This window comes from Macrobrachium nipponense, chromosome 38 (assembly GCF_015104395.2).
Source record: "Macrobrachium nipponense isolate FS-2020 chromosome 38, ASM1510439v2, whole genome shotgun sequence".
Classification (NCBI taxonomy): domain Eukaryota; kingdom Metazoa; phylum Arthropoda; class Malacostraca; order Decapoda; family Palaemonidae; genus Macrobrachium; species Macrobrachium nipponense.
In genome coordinates, this window is record NC_061098.1 from 15,213,284 (window position 1) to 15,237,897 (window position 24,614).

The window sequence follows — 24,614 nt, forward strand, 5'->3', positions numbered from 1 at the left end:
GGTTCCAGAACCCACCGCGGAAATGCAAAATCCCCTCTAAAAAACGTTATAACTGCCAAATACCATGTACCGGTTAAACTAAAATGCTTATAACTACATATTTTAACAGTTCACTACCGAATTTAATGGAAAAAACGGTAAACTACTGATAATTTTACAGATACGGCCTACAGAAAAATTGGCAAATTGGTGAAAGATCCCACAGAAATGTGAAATATATGTTCCACAAAAATCCACGACAAAGTGAAGCCTGAAAAAGTGGGGTAGCACTGTGTCATTGTAAAAAAAATACTACACAAATCCGGTCCCATGGACTGCTGTGCTGACTTTTAAGGATAATGTTTTAAGATCCATGTCCACTACTATATACACACATTTATATAATATATAAAAAATCTATACTTTTACACACATACAAAAAAAGTATATAGGCTGTATCTCTAGACCTTGACATTACTGAAACATATTATGCCTCCTTGTCATTTAAAAAAAAAAAAAAAAAAAAAAAAAAAAATCAACTGTAGGCAGTCCCCCGCCCATTCCAGTTAGTGGCGCCGATGCATGTAAAAAAGAGGCGCCATTAACCAGTTTGGGCACCAAAATCCGGTTATTGGCACCGTTAAGTGCCAACATTCGCTTATCATCAAGCCGTCGGAACGGAATCTCTACCGATCACCGGGGACCGACTGTATACTTACTTATCAGCTCAAATTGATGCTTGATATTTGAAATTAACCTAGGTTTTTAAAATTCCGTCATACTAGAATTCGTAACAAGAATGAAAGTGATTATAAGTAACAAATCACAATAACAACTGTCAAAAGCAAGAAAAGCATACCTACTAATGAAAATGTAAAGAAGATGCAGCTGATACATGATGCTTTTCTCTTCAGAAACTTAGTTATGAATTCACATGAAGTCTGTCCCATTAGCATCATCACTAACTTAGCAAAGCAGCTGCTAACTGACAAGTTACCGACTAAAATGTCTTCTAATTTTAAAAAATTGTTTAACTGTGCATTTTATGTAGTTGGTCTACATATAGATCAAACTAAGTCAGATTCTACATTTTTTTTTCAAATAAAGGAACCTCTATTAATACAGTACAATAAACTTTACACAGGGAATCGGATCCAAAACCTCATGCAATGAATTAAGTATGTGATAAGGGCACCGAGAGTCTATCAAACTTTCCTACAAGAAACATTCTCATCTCAGAAATTATTAATAGAACCCTACCTTTGTCTAATCTTGGATATTACAAAATGACAAAACTTTATCATCTTTAGAGGAAAACAATAACCACATACCACTGTTCCTTAGAAGTTACTTAAAAATTAGACTGCATGGATAGGCAGTGACGATTTCGACTGGAGAAAAATGTGGCAGTCATTACATGGAAAAATGCCCCTTAGTAATACTTCAAAATATCGAGTAGATACACACTACGTATTGTTAACCATTAACAATGAAACTGGTCTTATACTGTTCTTGTATATCCTACAATGCTAGCTGAATAAAGTGGAAAAAAATCCTATCAATGAAGTTACCTACTTCACAGTCTTAAGCAAACCTTATGAAATGTCTAGAGCAATGACAGATGCAAATCTTATTAAAGGATTAACCTTTATCACTGTAATACGTACACACTATCAGGCTAAAAAAAACACTACGTATTAACATATTTCAATTCTATTTCACTGCCCTTGTTAAATGGAGTTTTCAAAACTTTCTACAAAGGGTTAAAATCTTGCTCCAGTCACTGTTGTTTGTTTACACCCATCTATTTTGAATTCTATTGCTTTGCAATACACAAAAGGTAACTTTTTTGTTTATGCCCATCTATTTTGAATTCTATTGCTTTGCAATACACAAAAGGTAACTTTTTTGTTTAAGCCCATCTATTTTGAATTCTATTGCTTTGCAATACACAAAAGGTAACTTTTTAAAAGATAAAAGGCACTGAAAGGAGAGTACAACCTGAAATAATTCAGCAAATCTTCAAGAAGTCTAATTAACAAATAGTAAAATCCCATGCTACAATTGTAACCAGGCCGACAGCTACAACTTTCCTTGATATCAATGTCACTGTCCACTTTCACCTAACTGAATGACAGGCTTCTGTCACTGAGTGAAGTTGGTAACTGTAACTTACTTTCTGTATCCAAACTGGCAAGACGTGCCTCAAGGATTCCTCATAACCCGAATAACAACTAACTCTCATAAATAAGAATAAATCCTACCTTTCTAATACCAAAACTAATGATCTTTGGTTTTATCTTTTCTTGAACTGAAATTTCATGTAAATCTTTTCTCTAATTTTTTCTGAATTCCTAACCTTAGTTGCGCCTACTCCTTTGTTAGACCTTTCCTTTTTCTTCTCAGGTTTTGCTACCCTTTTTGGATTTACAGTTTTTTTGGAATTTACAACTTTCCCCACTTTGGGGGTTGAAACTGCTCTCAGCCTTTTAGACCTTAAATCATCTGTTTTCTTCATTTTATCAGAGTCCGAATCATCGTTTTTCTTCTCTTTATCAGAATTCAAATCATCAGTCATTTTCTTTTTATCAGAACTTAAATCATCAACTTTTTTCTTTTTACTCAAAGGTTCCTCCTTACCCTCCTCTACTTTGGCTTTCCTCTTCTTTGGGGGATCTGTCTTTGGTATCTTGGCAGTCTTTGGTGCTCTGGGTGCTGTGACTTTTTGGGTCCCTGCATTGGACATCCCCTTCGGCTGGGAGAACAAAAAATCATCCACATTGACGACAATATCGTTTTTCTGACAAAACTTTTGCAATTCAACTTTGCTACGGAGCTTTTTACCGGTGGGACTGGAAAAAAAAACAAGACTCATTACAAACTTACTTTCCATAGTAAACAATGGTCATATATATATTGTCTGAACACTGAAGTTTTTATAAATATTCTTCAGTTAGCTATAAAAATTATATACCTAAACAGATTCCATTTATATTTCCTGTCAATAATAAATAATAACAGTCTGACATGAAAGCAGCACCTAATGGTAGCTATAAACACACACACAGACACATAATTATATTTCAGGTCTTTAAAAATTTAATAATAACTGGGTTCACAGAAAATGGAGAATCTGACAAAATTTCTTTGTTTACAAAAATGATATTGTTATAATACAATAAAGTTTCATAACCTTACTTACCTGGCAGCATATATACAATAGCTAAGACTCCGTAGTTCCCCGACAGAAATTCACAAATTTTCGCCGTCCACTCGCTCCAAGGTAGGTCAGGTGATCTACCGGCCTGCCCTGGGTGGCAGGACTAGGAACCAATCCGTTTTCTACTCATATATTTTCTCTTCCACCTGTCTCCTTGCGGGGAGGCTGGGTGGGCCCTAATCGTATATATCTGCCAGGTAAGTATGTATGAAACTTTATTGTATTATAACAATATCATTTTCATACAATCAACTTACCTGTCAGATATATACATAGCTGATTGGCACCCTTCGGTGGAGGGTAAGAGACAGCTACTACTAGAATAGACAGGTAAACAAACATCTGTTGTAGGTATAAATTAAAAACCTGGTTCCTACCTGATAGGTGGTAGACTCCGGGGTGGGGGTTTTCCGTAGTCTGCATCACCTCAAGAAACTTTAGAGAGATATGTGATCTATGGCCAAGAATTCTTCTGGGTTCTGCCGAAGGGGTCTTATCCACTTACTCGGCAGAGCCTGAAAGGACTTTGTCAATGGGTGCTGATCCACTTACATGGACAAACACACCTTATTAAGGAGCAAACAATCAATCCCGACCACCTGATCCTAACCACCATGTTAGTATTAAAAATTGCTCAGAGTTATCCCCAACTCTTCGCAACAACCGTAACTCAAACCACAATGCACAAGTACACAATAATTTACAAAAAAAAAAATTTTTTATTACAAGATATCACAAGAGTTCCTTACTGAACTGAAGTGACTGGACGCTTGTGCGACAACTGCACTTGTTCAGAAGAAAGTCTAGAAACATATCTATATTTAAGGTTTCTATACAAGATATCACAAGAGTTCCTTACTGAACTGAAGTGACTGGACGCTTGTGCGTACAACTGCACTTGTTCAGAAGAAAGTCTAGAACATATCTATATTAAGGATTGTTGTAAGCTCCTGTACCCAGGATTGTGCCCGCAGACACAAATGGACCTAATGAAAAACATTTTTCATATGTCACCACGCACGTCCTTCAAATAGTGAGCCGCAAACACAGAATTACATCTCCAATATGTCGCCTTCCAAGATATTCTTCAGCGGACATATTATTTCTCTGAAAAGATGAGAGACGTTGCCACTGCTCTCACTCATGAGCTCTTACTCTTAGGAGTTTTAAGGAATCGTCCGTGCAAGCCTTATGAGCGTCCATAATTACGCTCCTGACAAAAAAAGGCTAATGCATTCTTAGACAGTAGGTCTTGATGGATCCTTCAACTGAGCACCACAGGCATTGTCTAGAACCTCCCAACTGTTCCTTTTCTTTAAGTAAAACTTTAATGCCCTTACTGGCAAAGAGACCTCTCCGGTTCCCTGCCGACGAGACCCGATAATCCTTTTAACTTCGAAGTTTCTCGGCCAGGGTTTCGAAGGATTTTCATTCTTCGCTAAGAATAATTCCTTGAAAAGAACAGATGGCTGAATCTATATTGAACCCGACTTTGTCACTAAGGGCGTGCAGTTCGCTAACCCTTTTTGCCGTTGCCAGTGACAAAAGGAATAAACATTTCTCGTTATATCACGAAACGAGGCAAATGTTAGGGGTTCAAAAAATCTCTCTGAAGTCAAGAACTTCAGTACTACGTCTAGATTCCAGTTAGGGGGAGAAGTCATTCTATACTTCTTGGTCTCAAATGACCTAATCAGATCATGCAGGTCCTTATTGTTTCCCAAATCTAGGCCTCTATTCCTAAAGACGGCCGATAGCATACTCCTATAGCCCTTTTATCGTGGCTACGGAGAGCTGCGCCTCTTCCCTCAGAAATAACAGGAAAAATCAGCTATTTCTGCTACAGAATGGTCACCTGGAGGAGTGGAACAACTTCTGTTGACTTACACCACCTTCTAAAAACTTCCCACTTGGATTGATAAACCCGGATAGTGGAAGTCTCCGGGCTCTAGCGATCGAGCTTGCTGCTTTACTAGAAAAGCCTCTCGCTCTGACAAGTCTTTCGATAGTCGAAAGGCAGTCAGAGCGAGAGCGGGGAGGGAGGTTTTGATGAAACCTCTCGAAGTGTGGTTGTCTGAGAAGATCCCTCCTTTGTGGAAGGGATCTGGGGAAGTCTACTATCCACTCCAGTACCTCTGGAAACCATTCTTGAGCTGGCCAAAAGGGGGCTATCAGGTCATTCTTGTCCCCTTTCGAATCACAACTTCCTGAGTTACTTGCCCCAGAATCTTGAATGGGGGAAATGCGTAAACGTCTACCTGAGACCAATCTAGAAGGAAGGCGTCTACTGCTAGAGCTCTGGGATCTTCTACCACTGAAAGAAGAATCCAGTTTCTCCTCGAGAGGAACGTGGCAAAGAGGTCGACATGAGGAGTTCCCCAAAGAGACCAGAGCTTGAGGCAAACTTCTGAGTGGAGGGTCCACTCGGTATGAAGGACCTGGTTCCTCCTGCTCAGCCTGTCCGCTCGTACGTTCCTTACTCCCTGAACGAACCTCGTCAAGAGAGAGATGTTCCTCTGGGATGTCCACAACAGAAGTTCTCTCGTGAGTTCGTAAAGGGCATTACGAGTGAGAGTACCTCTTGCTTCCGAATGTATGCTAGAGCGGTTGTATTGTCCGCATTCACTTGAACTATTTTGTTGCAAACTAACGGTTCGAAAGCTCTTTAGAGCTAGGTGTACAGCTAGCAGTTCTTTGCAGTTTATGTGCCAGGACACTTGAAGAGCATTCCAAGTGCCTGACACTTCTCTCTTTCCCAAAGTTGCTCCCCAACCTTTTTCCGACGCGTCGGAAAACATACAAGGTTTGGGCTCTCTATTTCCAGGGTAAGTACCTTTGTTTTCCCTAGTGGGAGTAACCACCATTCTAGATGTCGTTTTATCCGATTTTGGGAAAAAACAATGGGAAAAAAAGTCCGAGGAGTAGTCCTGTCTTCATGTTCCTACGAACTTCTGAGGAAGAACTGAAGAGGACGGAGATGAAGTCTTCCTAGGTGAAAGAACTGTTCGAGCGAGGAAAGGGTCCCTAAAAGGCTCAACCATTCCCTCGCCGAAGTCCGTTCCTTCCTTAGGAAGAGAGAGACTTTTTCTAAACCTCTTGCTAGTCTCTCTTGAGAAGGAAATACTCGAAAACCCCGAGAATCCATCCGAAATACCCCGAGGATAGACCAAGTTCTGGCTGGGGATCAGTTGGGGTACTTAGCTAGAGGTTCACGAGTAATCCTAAAGTCTTTATAAGGTTTAGTGTCACATTCAGGTCCTCCAAACACTGTCCTCTGACTTTGCTCTGATAAGCCAGTCGTCTAGATAAAGAGATATACTGATTCCTTTCAGATGAAGCCATCTCGCCACATTTTTCCAAAAAGGGTTTCGTGAAAAACCTGAGGCGCCGTCGACAGGCCGAAGCACAAGGCTCTGAATTGGAAGATCCTTCCCCCCGTCATGAAACGGAGGTACTTCTTCGACGAAGGATGGATGGGACGACGTGAAAATATGCGTCCTGGAGATCCAGAGACACCATCCAATCCCCCCCTTGGCGAAGAGCCGCCAGGACTGAAGCAGAGGTTTCCATGGAGAACTTCTGTTTTTGAACAAACTTGTTCAGAGCGCTGACATCCAGAACTGGTCTCCATCCCCCCGAGGCTTTCGCAACCAAGAAAAAGACGATTGTAAAACCCCGGGGAGCTTTGATCCAGCACAAGTTCTATAGCTCTCTTGTCCCACATCTGATCCACCATTTGTTGAAGAGTATCTTTCAACACAGGGTCCTTGTAATTGGCGGACAATTCCCTCGGAGTTGACGTTCAGGGGAGGATTGTCCAGGAAAGGAATGAGATATCCCTTCTGAAGAACCGACATCGACCAAGGATCTGTGTCGATGCGAGTCAGGCTTTTCCGCAAATCCCGGAGCCTGGCACCTACTGGTGTTTGGAGGAGCGCCACTTCACTTTCCCCTTTTAAAGGGGCGGAACGAGGCTCGACCTCTCTTCTCGGTCGTTTTCCTTTTAGCGGTAACTCTAGTTGGAGGGCCGCCTCGAAAGGGCCGAACAGGAGTAGACGCCACTTTCTTTTCACCCACCATTATGGTCTCTTCTTCCTGGACGATTGCAGGAGAAGATCTTGAGTCGCTTTCTCCGTCAGCGATCGGGAAATATCTTTCACCAAATCTGTGACGGGAACAGAAAATCAGACCTAGGGGCGAATAACAAAGCTTGGCTCTTTGGTGACGAGTGTGAACTGCTTTCGTCAAGAAAGCGCTAAACACAGATCTCTTCTTCAAGAGACCTGCTCCAAACAAGGAGAAACTTCCCCTGAGCCGTCTTGCACCGCCTTGTCAATACATGACAGCAATTGCAAGGAGAACATCCGGTTCTAGCCCTTCAGGGGCATGAGCCTTCTTGGACATCACCCCAAGGGACCAATCTAGGAAGTTAAAGACTTCTAGAATGTGAAAAAGTCCCTTGAGGAGATGATCCAACTCTGAAAGGCCCCAAGTAATCTTAGCCGTGTGAAGGCTATGTCTCCTGGATGCGTCTACCAGACTGGAAAAGTCAGCTTCAGCTGAAGCAGGGAGAGTGAGACCCATATTCTCCCATTCTTGGTACCAAATCCCTCTCTTTGTTGCCGGTCAGTCTAGGGGGGGGAGGCATGCAAAGACTGTCCTTACAAGCTCCTTCTTAGTAAGCATCCAGTTATCAAGCGATTGCAGAGCTCTCTTCATAGAAATCGTCGGTCTCATCTTCACGAAAGCCGACGATTTCGGAGTCTTCGAGCATGAAACATGAGAACGAGGCGAAGAGGAGCGGCAGGGATCAATGCGTCTCCGTATTCCTGGAGAAGGAGAGCTGTCAAGACTTTGTAGTTCGACAGTCCTTCCTTACTGTGAGACTCGTCCTCTGATTCCTCTTCCATAATCGGATCAGCAGGAGAGACCACTTCTCGTTCCTGGTCTTCTTGTCCAACCATTCTCTCTACTGGGACAAACTCCTAATAGGAGAGGGGCTAAGAGAGTGTAAAGAGCTCCTATGTTCGACTGGCTCTTCGTACTTGGCTGGCGCCTCGCGCCTGGCTGGCGCCTCGCGCTTGTCTGGCGCTTCGCGCTTGGCTGGCGTCTCGCGCCTGGCTGATTCCTCGCGCTTGGCTGGCGCCTCGCGCCTGGCAAGATCCTCGCGCTTGGTTAGTGTCTCGCGCCTGAATGACTATTCGCGCTTTGGCTTGGCGCCTCGGCGCCTGACTGGTGTCTCGCGCCTCTGAACCGTCTCGCGCCTGACTGACACCCCTCGTGCCTTGTTGAAGACTCGCGTCTTCCTGAAGTCCCTCCTTGTGTGACAGATGTTCTTCTTGAGCCTCACGCTTGGATGAATGCTCACGCCTGTTTGTAACTCCGCCGCTCGGCTGAAGCTACTGATCTGTCAGACGTATCCATCTGGGGAGAATCCTCTCGTCTGCAATGCGTTTCTCGCTTGTCTGACTCTCTCTTAGAGGACGCTTCTCGTCCGTAGGACGCCTCGCGCTTAGCTGTTGCTACGCGCTTGTCTGGCGGATCCATATCTTCCCACGAGTCTCTATCTGAGATCTCAAAAGACTCACGTTTCGCAGGAGCCTCACTCCTGGTGGGAGAAGGAAGACGAGTCTTCTTGACCGGCAGTCTTGACGTCTTTCTTACGAGGAGGATCCTTCGAAAGGACTCCTACTAGGGCGGAAAGCTGTTCCTGTACCGCCAAAATGATCCTTTTGGACGCTTCTCCTGCGTCGGTTGGCTTGAACGGGAGAGGAAGACCTCGAAAGCGTGTTGCCCCGATCATGGAACGGCGAAACCCTCTTCCGTTCCTTCTTGATAGAAGGAGGTTCTTCTTCCGAAAAGCGTTCCGGGCTTGAATCCAAACCAGGATCTCTCCAGTGCCTTTTCAGGGGCCTGGACAAGTCCGAATCCTTCCACCCTCGTTTAGGAGAGGGAGAAGCGGACGAAGAGAAGCACTCTCTGAGGACGCTTTTTCGATAGCGGTCCTGAGCAGGCTGTCTATGCACAGCACACCTGATGAAGGGGACGCCTGACCGGGGGGAATTCTCCACAACCTCCGTACGGCTTTCGACTTTTCCTTCTCCTCTGGGCTTGGGAGCTTGGAAGAGGTCTAGCCTGGGAGCGTCGCAGAGACGGTCAGACGCCCCCATCCACAACACTGGGGACACTCACTTCACTAAAGTCACTTTCACCATCCTTACCTTTTATGGTAGCCCTTTCGGCTTTCATCCTGAGAATGGTAGCCTTCAGTTCAGCAATTTCCGAAGCTGAATCTGAATGTACAGTCAGTGAGGGTCCTGATAGAGAATCATAATTAAGAGAAGAGTTAGAATTGTCTAAAGGCTCAATAGGCCTTGTACAACTACCCGCCATCTTAGATGCCGCCCTTCTTACTCTATCCCTTTCTAACTTCTTCAAGTAAGAAGTTAGAGTCTTCCATTCCTCAACATTCAACCTTTCACACGTCATGACAGGTGTTAGAAATAGAACAATCAAAACCCCTACATTTGCGACATACAGTGTGAGGATCACCGAAGCTTTCGGTATCCTCACCTTGCAGCCTACATTCACACACATTCTAACACAAACACTTGAATCAGACATTCTGGAGAAAAATTCAAAAGCAAGTCCAAATCCAGTCCACAGTACAAGCGAATGCCAAAAGAAAACAACGATCCAGGTACTTCACCAAAAGTCCACAAAAAGATGATCAATTGCTTAGAAAAAGCGAATTCCAGTCAAGAGGAGGCAGCAACGATGTTGATACCACCGGCGACAGAAAATATATGAGTAGAAAACGGGATTGGTTCCTAGTCCTGCCACCCAGGGCAGGCCGGTAGATCACCTGACCTACCTGTAGCGAGTGGCGCGAAATTTGAATTTCTGTCGGGGACGACGGAGTCTTAGCTATGTATATATCTGACAGGTAAGTTGATTGTATGAAACTTGACATTCATTGTCAATTCTATTTTGGACATTCATACAAAAAATATGTAACAGCCATAGCTACTCTACAGTCTGTACATTAAGGACTGGATTATGTGGGCTATTCATGAAATATCCTTGAGTCAAATAAGTCAAAATTATTTGTCGGTCTGTTCTTTTGATACGATGAATTCTGTACTGAAACATGGGGCCTGATTTGTTTTAATCATGAAGTTCGTAAGCTAAAAAGTTTGTAAGTAGAGGAGTCTTATTATTATTATTACTGCATAATCATATACAATGTGTGAAACAGGCACAATCTTTTTTAAAACACGTACCTGTAATAGTAAACATCCATTTTTCCAGCCGACGCCCCTCCCGTTCGCTGAACAACTTCTCTGCGCCATCCTTCTGGAACTTTGATTGAACCACCATCTAACACAACTGTTTGGTATGAAAAGATATACACAGTATGTAATAAACATATGAATAGATGTGATTTGGAGAAAAAATTCCAGGGAACTCTATTTCAGGACATTAAAACATATATACTGGAAAGGGAAGGCTCAGGTGAAAACGAACTGGAAAAGATCAACAATGAAAAATTAAATGAAAAAGAATTTTGAGAAACATAAAGGACCCTGTAGCTTGAGAGGCCAAAGTTAACTTCTACTTGAATGGCAAAGGTTTCTAGTTTACCAAAGTGTTGATAGTACTGGAATCAAGGTCTCCTTGATTTTATACCAAAGGGAAAGTAAGCCGTTTGATCCGTCATAAGAACAAAATTCGGGGTTACATTGGAGGTGGGGAATTACCATGTTGAGGTCTTTCACTATGCACATTCATACATAAATATATTTATAATTTATAATAAATACTGACAGCACTGATGATCAGACCTGACTTTAGAATTGGATAAAAATGTTCCATATTAAGTTTGTATTGCTCCTTGTACTGACATAGAATTTTGCCTTATCTGATGGATAGCCTGGAAACTGCTGACATTTTAAATGAGAGAGAGAGAGAGAGAGAATGGAGAAGAGAGAGATGAGAGAGGAGAGAGAGAGAGATGGCGGAGATGAGAGAGAGAGAGAGCACTGAACCTTTCTAACATCTTACCATTAGCGTTAGATTTTCTTCCATATTTCCTTTTCTGTGGTGTGTCTACTGGTGCTTCTGGTTTTTCCCCTACTTCCTGTGACTCTTCTTTAATATCGGTCTTCACCTCTTCATCTTTTACGTGATCTCCATTTTCAACTGGCGCAGGCTTTTCTTCACTCACAGGCTTCTCTTCGTCACGTTTTGAATTGTCAACACTGGTCGTTTCTTCCTTACCAGCTTCCTCTGCTTCCGCTTTTTCTTTTTCTTCTGCCACGGACTCCTTTTCTGAAGGAGGTACTTCAGCTTCTGGTGGGGCTTCCTCCTTCTTAGGGGTCTCATCCTTTGCAGGGGACGAATCTTCCTTTGTTTCGGTAGTTTCCTTCTCCTCTGGAGGACTTTCTTCCTTTAGGTCTGAATCTGCCTCCATTTTTGTATCCTTAAAACAAATTATTAAGTTAAAAATCAAAATGGTACAGATAGTACTCTCATTTCATGAGATTAAATTGCTTTTACAGAATCAGATCATCTAAATAAGCACCACTTCAATTGAACAGACAGTTAAGTCCACCCCTAATAAGTAATGAAATCCATTAATTAAAGATTACATAAAGCCTTCATGGTATTCTTCAGTCAAAATGCTGGCCCTTGCCCTATAGCCTAATTAGCCTACAATCACAATCATTTACATAATAATCTATAGAAATTGCACTTTTGACCACATAAAAAAAAAAAAAAAAAAAAAAAATGAATATCACACCTTGTATAAATCTTTTAACATCCAAAGTACATGATTCTATAAGAAGCTTGACACAAAACACAGACATGCTAACAAAGAAATAACATCAACAGACAGTGTCATAGAAAAGCATTGGTGATACTCGGCACAAAGAATATCAATTTAGCGTCACATTTGCACTATTTCAGATGTGTGAAGAGTTGGTGAGTGCATTCCTAATTTTACAAATATAAATGTATTATGGCATGATTTTTTCATACTAAATTGAGGATCATTTAGTGAACCATAATTTTGTATGGAGGACTAGAGAACACCATGACTTACAAACTTTTGGAACGATATTTGCTAAAGATCATTTGGTGAACAGCAATTACAGTGGTACTTCGCAGTGCCCAGATGAATCAAGAGTATATTAGTTAATATATCCATGAACAAATTGGTACTTATGTGTTAAAAGAAACTGATGTCATGATGGCTATGACTTGTTTAGTATATCTTAGTTTTACCAGACCACTGAGCTGATTAACAGCTCTTCTAGGGCTGGCCCGAAGGATTAGATATATTTTTATGTGACTAGGAACCAATTGGTTACCTAGCAACGGGACCTACAGCTTATTGTGGGATCCGAACCACATTGTATCAAGAAATGAATTTCTATCACCAAAAATAAATTCCTCTGGTTCCTCGTTGGCCGAGCGAGAATCGAACTTCGGACCACCGGACTGGTAGCCGAGCGCAAAATGCACTCGGCCAACGTGGACCTGATGGCTATGACTAGTCAGAAGACTATGTAATAGCAGGGACCACCACGGTACTACTAAAAATGAAAACATTGGAGAAAATAAATATTAAAATTACTAAAACTATCAAAATGAATTATTATACACACCTGCTGCTGTTCATCTGACTCCATAGCAGAATCTTGAGTGATTACTGGCTCAGTCCTGTCAAGTAAAATGAGCAACATATTAAAAATATAACAATTTGTCGAAAATTGTATTTTTCATAACTACACAAACCTGAGGTCCTTTACAATAGGAATGTAACTTGCGGCAGCTGGAAACGGTCGTAAGCTTCGAACAAGGGAGTTTGGTAGTTAACTACTTGTCCGACAGTCAGCACACCGCGCGACCGGGAGGTGAAGATCCACTTTGCTTTAAGCCCAGGAAAAAACAGAGTGAGGGGTGGCATGAGGTGGGACTATATGTAAAGGACCTCAGGTTTGTATAGTTAGGAAAAATACAATTTTCAACAAATTGTTATTTGTTCCGATACAAATACAAACCATCGGTCCTTTACAATAGGAAGCCTCACTTCTTGGTGGGTGGAATCTGAGTCTTATGAACAGACTGGTGTTCGCCCAACCTTGGTTCCCTCCCTGGTCGTAAGAGCAGAGGGAGGGATCCTAGCCTCTGCCCAATGATCGGGGTATGTACCGCAGGATCAATGGTCAGACCTCTGGACCCAAGTAATAAGAGGGAGGCCAGCATACCTCTTAAAACTAGCAAGCAAGAACTTGTTCCTATTGCAAGAGGCAATATGAAGTCATGGGTTTGTCTCTTGTTGGCTTCCACTTCCCCCCATTGTTGGGGGAAGTGGTGGATAATCGCTCCTATCCCTAATGAAAGGGATAGGATGGGGCTCGGTCGAGTAGCTTACCTGCATCGCCTCCTGTTCCAGCGTAGTGACGACCGCGTCTCTCTGCCCACAGGTAGAGGAAGAGAAAAAGATGGGGAAGAGAAGGCCAGTCACACTCTCATTCACTCATCCCTTCATGCAGTCACACAAGGATGCAATGCTGTTCTGTCTGCTCGGGTGCTGGGTAAGCTACACAATGTGTTGAGCAGCCACCACGGGTCCCAAGGAAAAAGTGTCCAAGGGCCTGTGGGCTATATCCTGAAAGTAGAAGGAGGTGAAGGTGGTCTGGTTGGACCAGACCCCTGCCTTCAGGACCTGCACCACGGAGAAGTTCTTGCGGAACGCAAGGGAAGAACCAATACCTCTGGCTTCGTGTGCTCTTGGACGAAGGGTACGGATGTCGTCCCTACCATCAGCCTCATACGCCCTCCTGATCACCTCACGCAGCCAGAAAGAATGTTCTTGGATACTTCTTTCTTGGTCACCCCAGTGCTAACAAAGAGGCGTCGACACTCAGGCCTGAGGTGCAGAGTTCTCTTCAGATACCGCCGTAGCGCCCTCACAGGACAAAGCAGCATCTTATCTGCATTGTTGTCGGTGAAGTCCATTAGGGAGGGGACTGTGAAAGACCGAACCTGTCGTCAGGGACCGAAGGATTCTGAGTCTTCGCTACGAAGTTCGGGACAAAATAGAGCGTCACAGATCCCCATCCCCTGGAATGCTTGACGTTGAAGGCCATGCAGTTCCCCTACTCTCTTCGCCGATGCCAGGGCCAGCAAGAAGAGGGTCTTGAGGGTCAGATCCCTGTCTGACCACTCGGAGTGGCTCAAAGGGACTTTGAGTTAGACTCCTAAGGACGAGAGTCACATCCCACCCCGGGGGCCTGAGTTCCCTGGGTGGGCAAGACCTCTCGAAGCTCCTCATAAGCAGGGAGATCTTGAACGAATTTGAGATATCCACTCCCCTCAGTTTCAGGACTAGGGCCAGGGCGGCTCTGTATCCTTTGACTGTGGGGACGGAGAGGAGCTTGTTTCAGCGAAGAAAAACGAGGAAATCCGCTACCTGCTGAAGAGTGGCTCTGAGAGGAGATAGACCCCGTCTACGACACCAACCACAGAAGACGGCCCACTTTCCCTGGTACACAGCTGCAGAGGACTGTCTGACGTACCCAGCTATCTCTGTTGCTGCTCGGCGAGAAAAGCCTCTCGCTCGCAAGATATGGTGGATAACAGCCAGCCGTGAAGATGTAGAGACTGGACCGACTGGTGGTACCGTTCCACGTGTGGCTGGACGAGAAGGTTGTGCCAAGGGGAAATCTCTCTCTGTGCTTCTGCAAGCAGAGCCAGCAGGTCCGGGTACCAAATGGCCCCAGGCCATTTGGGAGCCACCAGGATCATCCGGAGATTCGGGGTGACCAGCACTCGGCTGATCACCTTGCGAATCAGGTAGAACGGGGGAAAGGCGTACGCAAAGAGGTTGTCCCACGGGTGTTGAAGAGCGTCCTCTGCAGCTGCCCATGGGTCCGGCACGGCCGAGAAGAAAACCTGAAGTTTTCTGTTGTGCCGGGTGACGAACAGATCCACTACTGGACGCCCCCACAGGTTGAAGAGCCTTTCCGCCACGTCTGGGTATAGAGACCATTCAGTCCCTATCACCTGATCCTGACGACTGAGCTTGTCTGCTACTACATTCCTCTTGCCTGGAATGTAGCGGGCTGACAACTCTACCGAGTGGGCCACGGCCCACTCGTGCACCTGCAACGTCAACTGGTGCAACGGGAGGGACACTAGGCCCCCGTTTGTTGACATATGCCACTACCATGGTGTTGTCGCACATCAACACCACCGAGTGTCCCATCAAGCGGTCCTGGGACTCTTGAAGAGCGAGGAACGCTGCCTTGAGCTCCAGGACGTTGATGTGAAGGTGCTTGTCGTAACGATCCCACACTCCTGCAGCCAGCAACTCCTCCAGGTGTGCGCCCCATCCCTCGGATGACGCGTCCAAAAACAGCAACATCTCCGGGATGGGGGGGGGGGGGGGGGGGGGGGGGGGGGGGGGGGGGGGGGGGGGGGGGGGGGGGGCGGGGGGGGGCAAGAGGCACTCCTCTTAAGAGGCTCCTGTCGTCCAGCCACCAGGCTAGGTCCTGCCTCACTTTCTCCGTGAGGAACACGGGGAAGTAAGGTGGGTCTGTTGCCTGTGACCAACTCTCCTTTAGTCTTCACTGAAGAGACCGCAGGTGGAGACGCCCATGAGGGACTAACTTCTCGAGTGATGACAGGTGGCCGATTATGACTTGCCACTGCTGAACTGACTTCTTGCAGAGACAGGAACTGGTAGGCTGCCTCCCTGAATCTGCTGATCCGCAAGTCTGTGGGGAAGACTCGCCCTGCTACCGTGTCGATCAGCATACCCATGTACTTCATCCTCTGCTTGGGCTTGAGATCGGTCTTCTCGAAGTTCACCACGATCCCCAGATTGCGGCAGAACTCGAGGAGTCAATCACTGTCCTGTAGCAACTGCGAGCGGGAGCTCGCCAGGACCAACCAGTCGTCGAGATACCTCAGAAGACGTATCCCTACCGAGTGGGCCCAAGCAGACACCAGAGTGAACACTGAACACTCGTGTGAACACCTGTGGTGCGGTTGAGAAACCAAAGCTGAATGCCCTGAATTGGTACACCGTCCTGTCGAGGATGAAGCGGCGGTACTTCCTGGAGGATTGATGGATGGGTATCTGGAAATAAGCATCCTTTAAGTCCACCGAAAGCATGAAGTCGTTCTCCCTGATGGAGTCGAGAACGGAACGTGCTGTCTCCATCGTGAACCGAGACTGGCGAACGAATCGGTTCAGGGGAGAGAGATCTATCACCGGGCGCCAGCCCCCTGAAGATTTCTCCACCAGGAAAAAACGGCTGTAGAAGCCCGGTGAACGATCCCTGACGATCTCCACAGCTCCCTTGCTCAGCATGGCTTGGACTTCCTGCCGAAGGGCTACATCCTTTGATGTTTCAGGTACGTAGGTCTTAAGGTGGACCGGGTTGGAGGTGAGGGGTGGCTGAGACTCGAAGGGTAGTAGATACCCCTCCCGATGGACGTCTACTATCCAGGTCTCCGCTCTGTAGCGCTGCCATATTGCCCAATGGCTCGCCAGGCACTCCCCCCAACTTCCGGCAGCAGGTGAGGGGGAGCGCCTCTCTTCGACTTCTTCCCCACTCCCCCTCGAGGGAAGGAGGGCTGGGAGGAGGGGCTGAGGACGACCGCCCCTGGAAGAAGTCGAAGGCAGAGTCTTTCCTTTGGGCTTCGACAATGCAATCGTCTTGGCCACAGAGGAAGCGCTAACCAAGCTCTTGGGCTTGGCCGCAGTCGTTCGAGGCTGCCCAGACGCCTTCGAGACTGCCTGGTGTACCAGACGGTCACTGTCATCAGTGCGCGGTCGTTCCACCATCTCTCCTGGGAAGAGAGAGGAGTTACTCCGCACCGGTCCGTTGCGAAGACCCAGTGCCACCTCACACCCAGCAGCCCTGGTCACTCGAGTGAGGACTGCGTCCCTACGCCGAAGTACCAGGTTGGCCCACAGGTTTGCCATCTGGTGGGCTAGGTAGGAGATGGCTCTACCTCCAGACTGACACAGCCTCCTGAAAGCCGGGTCACCCTCGGGAGTAATATTTTCCGAGGTAGCCGCGACCTTAGACACTGTGAGGCACCACAGGTCTAACCAGGAGACTGCCTGGAATGCTGCCATGGCAGTGGATTCCAGTGCAAGTGCCTCTTGCTGCAAGGACCACAAGCTCTCCGACAGGAGCTGCTGCAGAGACACCCCCGGAGTTAGCCTAGCTAGCTTCGGGTTAACCTGTTTGGGCGGCATAGGATCCTCTGAAGGCATGTAGAATCTCCTCTGTCTCAGTAGAGGCGGGGGAAGTAGCTTGGAAGACCTGCCAGACTTCAGCGAACCCTCCTGTCCGGAGGCAAGCAAGTCCACCTGGCCCAGCACCGAGTCAGCCAGAGCTGATCGCAGCAGACCCACTGTCGTCTTGGGTTCCTTCTTAGGACCCCAGAACGACTCGAGCTGGGAAGTGGGCTCAGAAGGTGGGAGCGGCGATCCTTCCCCGAGGTCGTTGTGCTGACGAATCAGCGCAATACCTCTGCAAACGACCTCTGGATCTCAGGAGTGACTGAGTCTTGTGGAGTAGGACCGTCCAGTCTCTCCAACAAAAACCTCTCTCGAGACCCTCCTCCTTCATGAGGAACAGCGACAGACCCCTCCTGGTCTCCTCCTGCGACTTGCGCATACAACCTGGTCGGTCCTAAGACCGTGCCTGGTTCATAGGGCGTCGTGGTGGGACCCGGTCACTCCAGATCGCCTTGCTCTTCCCGGCGTAACCCGAGGAAGTTGAAGGGATCGGAGAGGAAGACCTGACGCTCCCCCCTCACTCACTGGTAGAACCGGTGTGCTTGGGGGGCTGCAGGCGATCGTCAACCCGCGGTGGTGATCGAGCTGCAGGCCTGGTTGCGCGGCTCTCCTGGGTGGAGAGCGGCTAGACTGAGAACAGCAGCTCCAGTCCCGTGCGTCAGAGGAGCTGCTGCTGGTCCCCCTACCTGCCCGGTCCCGATGGGAACGGTGGTCAGGGGACCTGCAGAGACCACCGTCACGGTGGGAGCGGTGCCTGTCCTCACGGCGCGTCGAACTGCTGGAACCAGCCTGCGATCGAGGGAACCTCTTCCTAGCCTCAGGCCGAGGCCGGTCTGGGACCGTCGCGTCAACCCTGGTTACCTGCGGATCGCTAAGAGAGTGATTGCTGGCCTGGCGGGAGTCACCTGAGCGACTCTCACCAGTCTTCCGCTCCGTGCCTCGGAAGCCTGAGCCTTGGCTGTACTGTCACCCGCAGGTGACCATACACTCGGTACCTCTCACGAACGAGAGGCCGAGCCGGAACCTGGTGTAGCGGCAGAACCCCTAGCACCAGGTGAGGAAGTACCGGTGTTAGCCGGTACCCCTCTGGTCCCCGTCTTCTTCCTTGCGGAAGGAGAGACGGGCCCCGCTCCCGAAGGAGCAGGAGGACCAGCGGAAGAACCCCCCGTCCCACTGGAGTGAGACGGGCCCTTAGAAGTTCCCGAAAGAGACTTCTTAGGGGGGGAGGAGGCAGCCTTCTTCTTCCTCGGCTTAGAAGCCTTGGAAGTCGAAGGGGAAGAGGTGGCAGCAGGCGACGACGACACCATTCTCCTCTTCCTCTTCTTCTTCGTCAGCTTCCTCAGGACAGATGTCAGGTCCTCCATCCAGGACGGAGCCGGGGCTATTGCCAAAGCAACACGGCCCGGCTGCACCTGTCCGGAAGGACCTGCGACTGGAGCAGCAATACCACGGGCAGGAACGACGTCAGCAGGGGATGGTCCAGGCAAGGCAGGCACGACAGGTACAGCAGGAGGCAGAATAGCAAGCAATGACATCCTGGGTACAGGTGGAAGGTCCAGGGGCGAACTCTTGGGGCACCGAAAGTCGGGGGCTGAGGCGAGACCGGCGAACCTGGGCGGCGGTGGCACGAACCTCCTCGGGAAACCAGCAATCGGGGCCTGCACCCAGCTGAGGGTGTTACCGTGGTAATATGCTGGGTATACACCAGGTGAGGAGGCACGGCATACCCCGGGGTCGAGACGGTGGTGGTGGTGGTGGTCACCGGTCCACGGATGACCGGAGCAACGCCCGCCAGGTGATGCAACAGCCCCTGAACGCTCGGCGTCCCCTGGAGGCCCAGCAAGAACCATACCTGGCTGAGGTCGTCGCCCGCAGCAGGAGCACCTGAGGAGGCAAAGGTTGGGTTAGTAGGAGGGGTTCCCCCTCGCACGGGGGGGGAGCCCCACCCCGAACGAATGGAAGACCCCGAGTACAATTGAATGTCAGGGTACCTCGCCCCCTCCTCTACACTCCACGGATCGGGCAAAGAGAAGGAACGAGAAACCCCAGCCGAAGGGGAAGGAGCCATACGCGGAAGCTGAGATGGCGACAGGAAGAAAGACGACATGTCTGTGACCAAGGGCGTCGCCGGAGAACCCTCCGAAGACTCCCTGGCAGGCTTATGTCGCTTCCTCCTACCCTCATAGAGCACCCACTGCTCCTCCGACCAAGAATTACAAAAATCACAGGGCTCGGTCCGAAAGCATTCATGCCCTCGGCACCGAGCACACAATTCATGAGGATCCACTTCTGGAAAAGAGCGGAAGGCCCCACACTTATGGCCATCCACACCAGGGCAAACTCTGTGGCTGATGGGGGGGCGTGGGGAAGTCTCCAGCTCACGGGAATCCACTATAAAAGACAATAATAAAATACGTACAAAGCACATGTACTTACAGTATTTTACCATACACACAAAGCAAACCAAATTTGAGAAGATACAAAGCGTACGACGATAGCGGCCAAAGAGGCGAACAACACGTCTGTCTCCGTCGGCGGCCGAAAGCAAAGTGGATCTTCACCTCCCAGTCGTGCGGTGCGCAGACTGTTGGACAAGCAGTTAACTACTGAACTCCTTTGTTCGAAGCTTACGACCGTTTCCAGCTGCCGCAAGTTACATTCCTATTGTAAAGGACCGATGGTTTGTATTCGTATCGGAACAACTATCATCTATGCTCTATAAACTTACACACTTATTTTATTTATATGCTCTGATTTCCAGTGCAGTGCAATAGCAGAAAAAATTATAGTCATCATAATTACATCATTTGGGATTCTTATCCCAGCATCTTTCCCAGATCCAAACAATTTATCATTTGTTTTGACAAACTGAAGCAAATACATGACAACTAAAGGGGAAAGAGTAGAACGACGGTACAGGTCCCGCAGATGTAAACAAACCTAACCTTCCCTAGACTGCTAGGTCCTGACCTAACCAGACCTTACATTTCCAACCTCACTTAGGGCACCATTCCCTGACCTGGCCTGTGGGCTTCAACCCGCCCTTAGACACCCCGAGTGACGGTAAAACTTTACAATAGTTGCGCAGCCTGATTCACGCCAGTCACTGCCCGGGACAGGTTCCTCATACATAAATAGACCTAACCTTTCCTATAATGCTAGGCCCTGGCCTAAGCAGATCTTACCTACCTAACCTCACTTTAGGTGCTTTGCCTTGACCTGGCCAGGGGGGTGGAGCCCCCAAACAGGGGATAACCTTTCCCGATCGGCGACTGGTGGGAATCAAGGCACGCAACTATTGTAAAGTTTTACTTGGTACCCCATTATCATGAAGAGGTCACAAACTTGGGTAAAATACCAAATGGCCAGCCTCTACCGTAGCATCACCTTCCTGAAAATGATATTGTTAAGATACAATAAAGTTTGTTCATACTTACCTGGCAGATATATATATAGCTGTATTCTCTGAAGTCCGACAGAATTTCTAAAAACTTACGACACACGTAGTGGGAGTACGGTGGTTAGTACCCATTCCTGCTGCTGGGAGGCGGGTATCAGGAACCATTCCCATTTTCTATCAGATTTTCTATCTCCACTGCCTCCTGAGGGGAGGTGGGTAGGTACTTTAAATATATATATCTGCCAGGTAAGTATGAACAAACTTTATTGTATCTTAACAATATCATTTTGTTCATGAAACTTACCTGTCAGATATATACATATATAGCTGAATCCCTACCTGTTTGGCGGTGGGAGAAGGGAGAGACAGAAAAGGATTTTAGGAAACATATACATGTAGATGATTGACATCTTGGTTCCTTACCTGTTAGCATAGATGACTTCGTGATTACTGTTACCCAAGCCTGCTTCTGCTTTACTAGAGTTAACAACAAGGTAGTGACCTGTGTAGTTGGTGCGCTCTAGATGATCTGTCAACGGGGACGTGACTACAATGTGACTAGACCATGACCATACTTCTGAGGGCAACGAAGTAAAACCACCACCTAAGTTAGCCTAACAAAATAACTCCCACATATAAAGGCTAACGGAAGGGAAGTCCGCATTCGGCGGCCGACCCTACAACCAAAAACAATGCAAAGATTAAAAACTCACCTACCCTTTTCTATGGGAAAGGATGAGTGCTACTTCCTGCCCCCAAAATAGTGTCTGCGGCGACGTATGGCCCTAGAGAGTAACAGTTCTCGTACGTCGTTCTCACCTCCCGTAGGTAGTGCGAGGCGAACACCGAGTTACTCCTCCAAAAAGTGGCACAAAAAAAATGTCGTTGAGAGCCATATTTTTCTGGAAGGCTATCGAGGTCGAAATAGCCCTCACCTCGTGGGCATTCACCCTTAACAGTCTCAAGTCACTGTCATTGCATGATGAGTGCGCCTCCTTTATGTTGTCCCTCAAGAAGAATACCAGCGCATTTTTGGACATAGGCATATCTGGTCTCTTGACTGAACACCATAAGTTCTCAGAAGAACCTCTACAATTCTTCGTTCTCCGCAGGTATGATCTTAGAGCCCTGACAGGACACAGGACTCTTTCTGGCTCTTGACCAATGATCTCCGCCATACCCTTGATCTCGAAAGACTTAGGCCAAGGGTTGGAGGGATTTTCATTTTTTGCCAGAAACGTCATCCCCAAAGAGCAGACAGCATTATGCCCTTTGAAGCCGACGTGCTTACTTATTGCTTGTATTTCGCTAACTCTCTTCGGCGTTGCCAGAGCAGTTAGGAAAACAGTCTTTCTCTTCAAGTCTCGAAAAGACGCAGCGTGAATAGGTTCAAAGCGACCTGACATCAAAAACTTAAGGACCACGTCTAAGTTCCAAGAAGGCAACTTAGGAAGAGGCACCTTGGTGGTCTCAAAAGATCTCAATAGATCGTGAAGGTCTTTGTTATTCGCTAGATCTAGTCCTCTATGGCGAAAGACTACAGATGAAATGCTTCTGTAGCCCTTAATTGTCAACACTGCTAACTTCAAATCTCGTCTGAGATAAAGGAGAAAGTCGGCGATCTGGCTCACAGAGGTCGTGGTAGAGGAAACGCCCTTCTTCTTACACCAGCTCCTAAAAGCTGCCCACTTCGATTGGTACACAGCGATTGATGAAGGCCTCCTTGCGGTGGCGATAGCTTTAGCCACAGGTTTTGAAAAACCTCTCGCTCTGGCCAGCTTCTGGATAGTCTGAACGCAGTCAGACTCAGAGCAGAGAGGTTTTTGTGGTACCTCTCGAAGTGGGGCTGTTTGAGTAGATCTCTCCTCAACAGAAGTGATCTCGGAAAGTCTACCAGGAAGGACATTACCTCTGTGAACCAGTCTGCTGCGGGCCAAAAGGGGGCGATTAGCGTCAACCTCGTCCCTTCTGAAGCTGCAAATTTTCTCAGCACTTCTCCCAGTATCTTGAACGGGGGAAATGCGTAGAGGTCCAGGCCTGTCCAATCCCAAAGCAGGGAGTCTACTGCTACTGCTCCCGGATCCAGAACGGGAGCAATAGAGAGGAAGTCTCGTTGTCCTCGATGTCGCAAAAATGTCCACTAGAGGACATCCCCAAAGACCCCACAGCTCCTGGCATACCTCCTGATGGAGGGTCCACTCTGTCGGCAGCAGTTGTCCTTGCCAACTTAGGAGATCCACACGGACGTTCTCGACTCCGGCGATGAACCTTGTTAGGATCGTGACTTCTCTTGCTTTCGCCCATAAGAGAATCTCTTTCGCTAGAGCGAACAGGGAGCGAGAGTGCGTTCCTCCTTGCTTCTTCAAGTATGCCAGGGCTGTGGTGTTGTCCGAGTTGACCTGGACTACGCGACGGGAGACTGTCTTGAAAGAACTGGAGCGCCAACTGGATCGCTGCCATCTCTTTGATGTTGATATGCCAGGCTACCTGTTCCCCTCTCCAGGTGCCTGACACTTCCTCCCCGCCGTAGTGTTGCTCCCCACCCCATGGATGACGCATCGGAAAACAACACTAGGTCGGGGTTCCGAAGCTTGAGGGAAATTCCCTCTGACAGCTTCAACGGATCGAGCCACCATCTTAGATGGCTCTTTACCTCTTCTGAGATGGTAAAAATCATGTCAAGGTTGTTCTTGTCTGTCCAGCTGTCCGACAGGAAGAACTGAAGAGGTCTGAGGTGCAGCCTCCCCAGGGAAACAAACTTCTCCGGCAAGGAAATGGTCCCCAGCAGACTCATCCATTCCCTCACCGAGCACGAATCCTTCCCTAGAAAGGCTGATACTTTCTCTAAGCCTTGTTGCTGACGTTCCTAGGACGGAAAAGCTCGAAAAGCCACTGAATCCATCTGAATCCCCAGATACACGATGGACTGTGTTGGGGTCAGATGTGACTTTTCGAAGTTTACCAGAAGTCCCAGGGACGTAGCTAAGGTCAAAGTCGTTTGCAGGTTCCTCCAGGCACCGGGTTTGAGAAGAAGCTCGTATGAGCCACAGTCGTCCAGATAGAGAGAGATCCTGATGTTGTTGAGATGGAGCCACCTCGCCACATTCTTCATCAAGATGGTGAACACAAACGGGGCCGTACTCAGTCCGAAACAAAGAGCCCTGAACTGAAATACCTTCCCTTTCAGGACGAATCGAAAGGTACTTCATTGATTGGGGATGTATCGGGACGTGGAAATAAGCATCCTGAAGGTCGAGTGATACCATCCAATCTCCAGGTCTTAAGGCCCCAAGAACTGACTGAGGTGTCTCCATCTTGAACCTCTGCTTCTCTACAGAGAGGTTCAGACGACTTACATCCAATACCGGCCGCCAACCTCCCGACTGTTTTGGAACCAGGAACAATCTGTTGTAAAATCCTGGTGATTCCAGGTCTAAGACCTGTTCCACTGCTCCCTTCTCGAGCATCTGCTCGAGCAGATCGAAAAGTATCTTTCGTTTCTCCTGACGATACGACGGGGACAAGTCCCTGGGAGTTGTACATAGCGGGGGCGGCTTTACGAAAGGGATTTTGTATCCTTTCTCTAGGATGTTGAGAGACCAGATGTCCGCCTCTCTCTCTCTCCAGGCTTCCACGAACAACCATAGCCTGGCTCCTACCGGCGACTGAAGGACGGATCTCTCATT

At 47.5% G+C, this 24,614-nt stretch overlaps 1 protein-coding gene across 4 annotated transcripts in view; it reads right to left on the bottom strand.

The window, feature by feature from the left end:
• The window catches only part of LOC135209654 (methyl-CpG-binding domain protein 4-like), a 56,773-nt gene that overhangs the window by 9,648 nt on the left and 22,511 nt on the right, over positions 1-24,614 (bottom strand). For all 4 annotated transcript variants that reach the window (XM_064242379.1, XM_064242378.1, XM_064242381.1 and 1 more), the window contains exons 2-5: positions 12,871-12,925; positions 11,264-11,681; positions 10,483-10,588; positions 2,620-2,831 (exon numbers count right to left, since the gene is read on the bottom strand). In XM_064242379.1, coding sequence (XP_064098449.1) covers positions 2,620-2,831; positions 10,483-10,588; positions 11,264-11,681; positions 12,871-12,925 — 791 coding nt within the window. The remainder of the gene's footprint in view (positions 1-2,619; positions 2,832-10,482; positions 10,589-11,263; positions 11,682-12,870; positions 12,926-24,614) is intronic.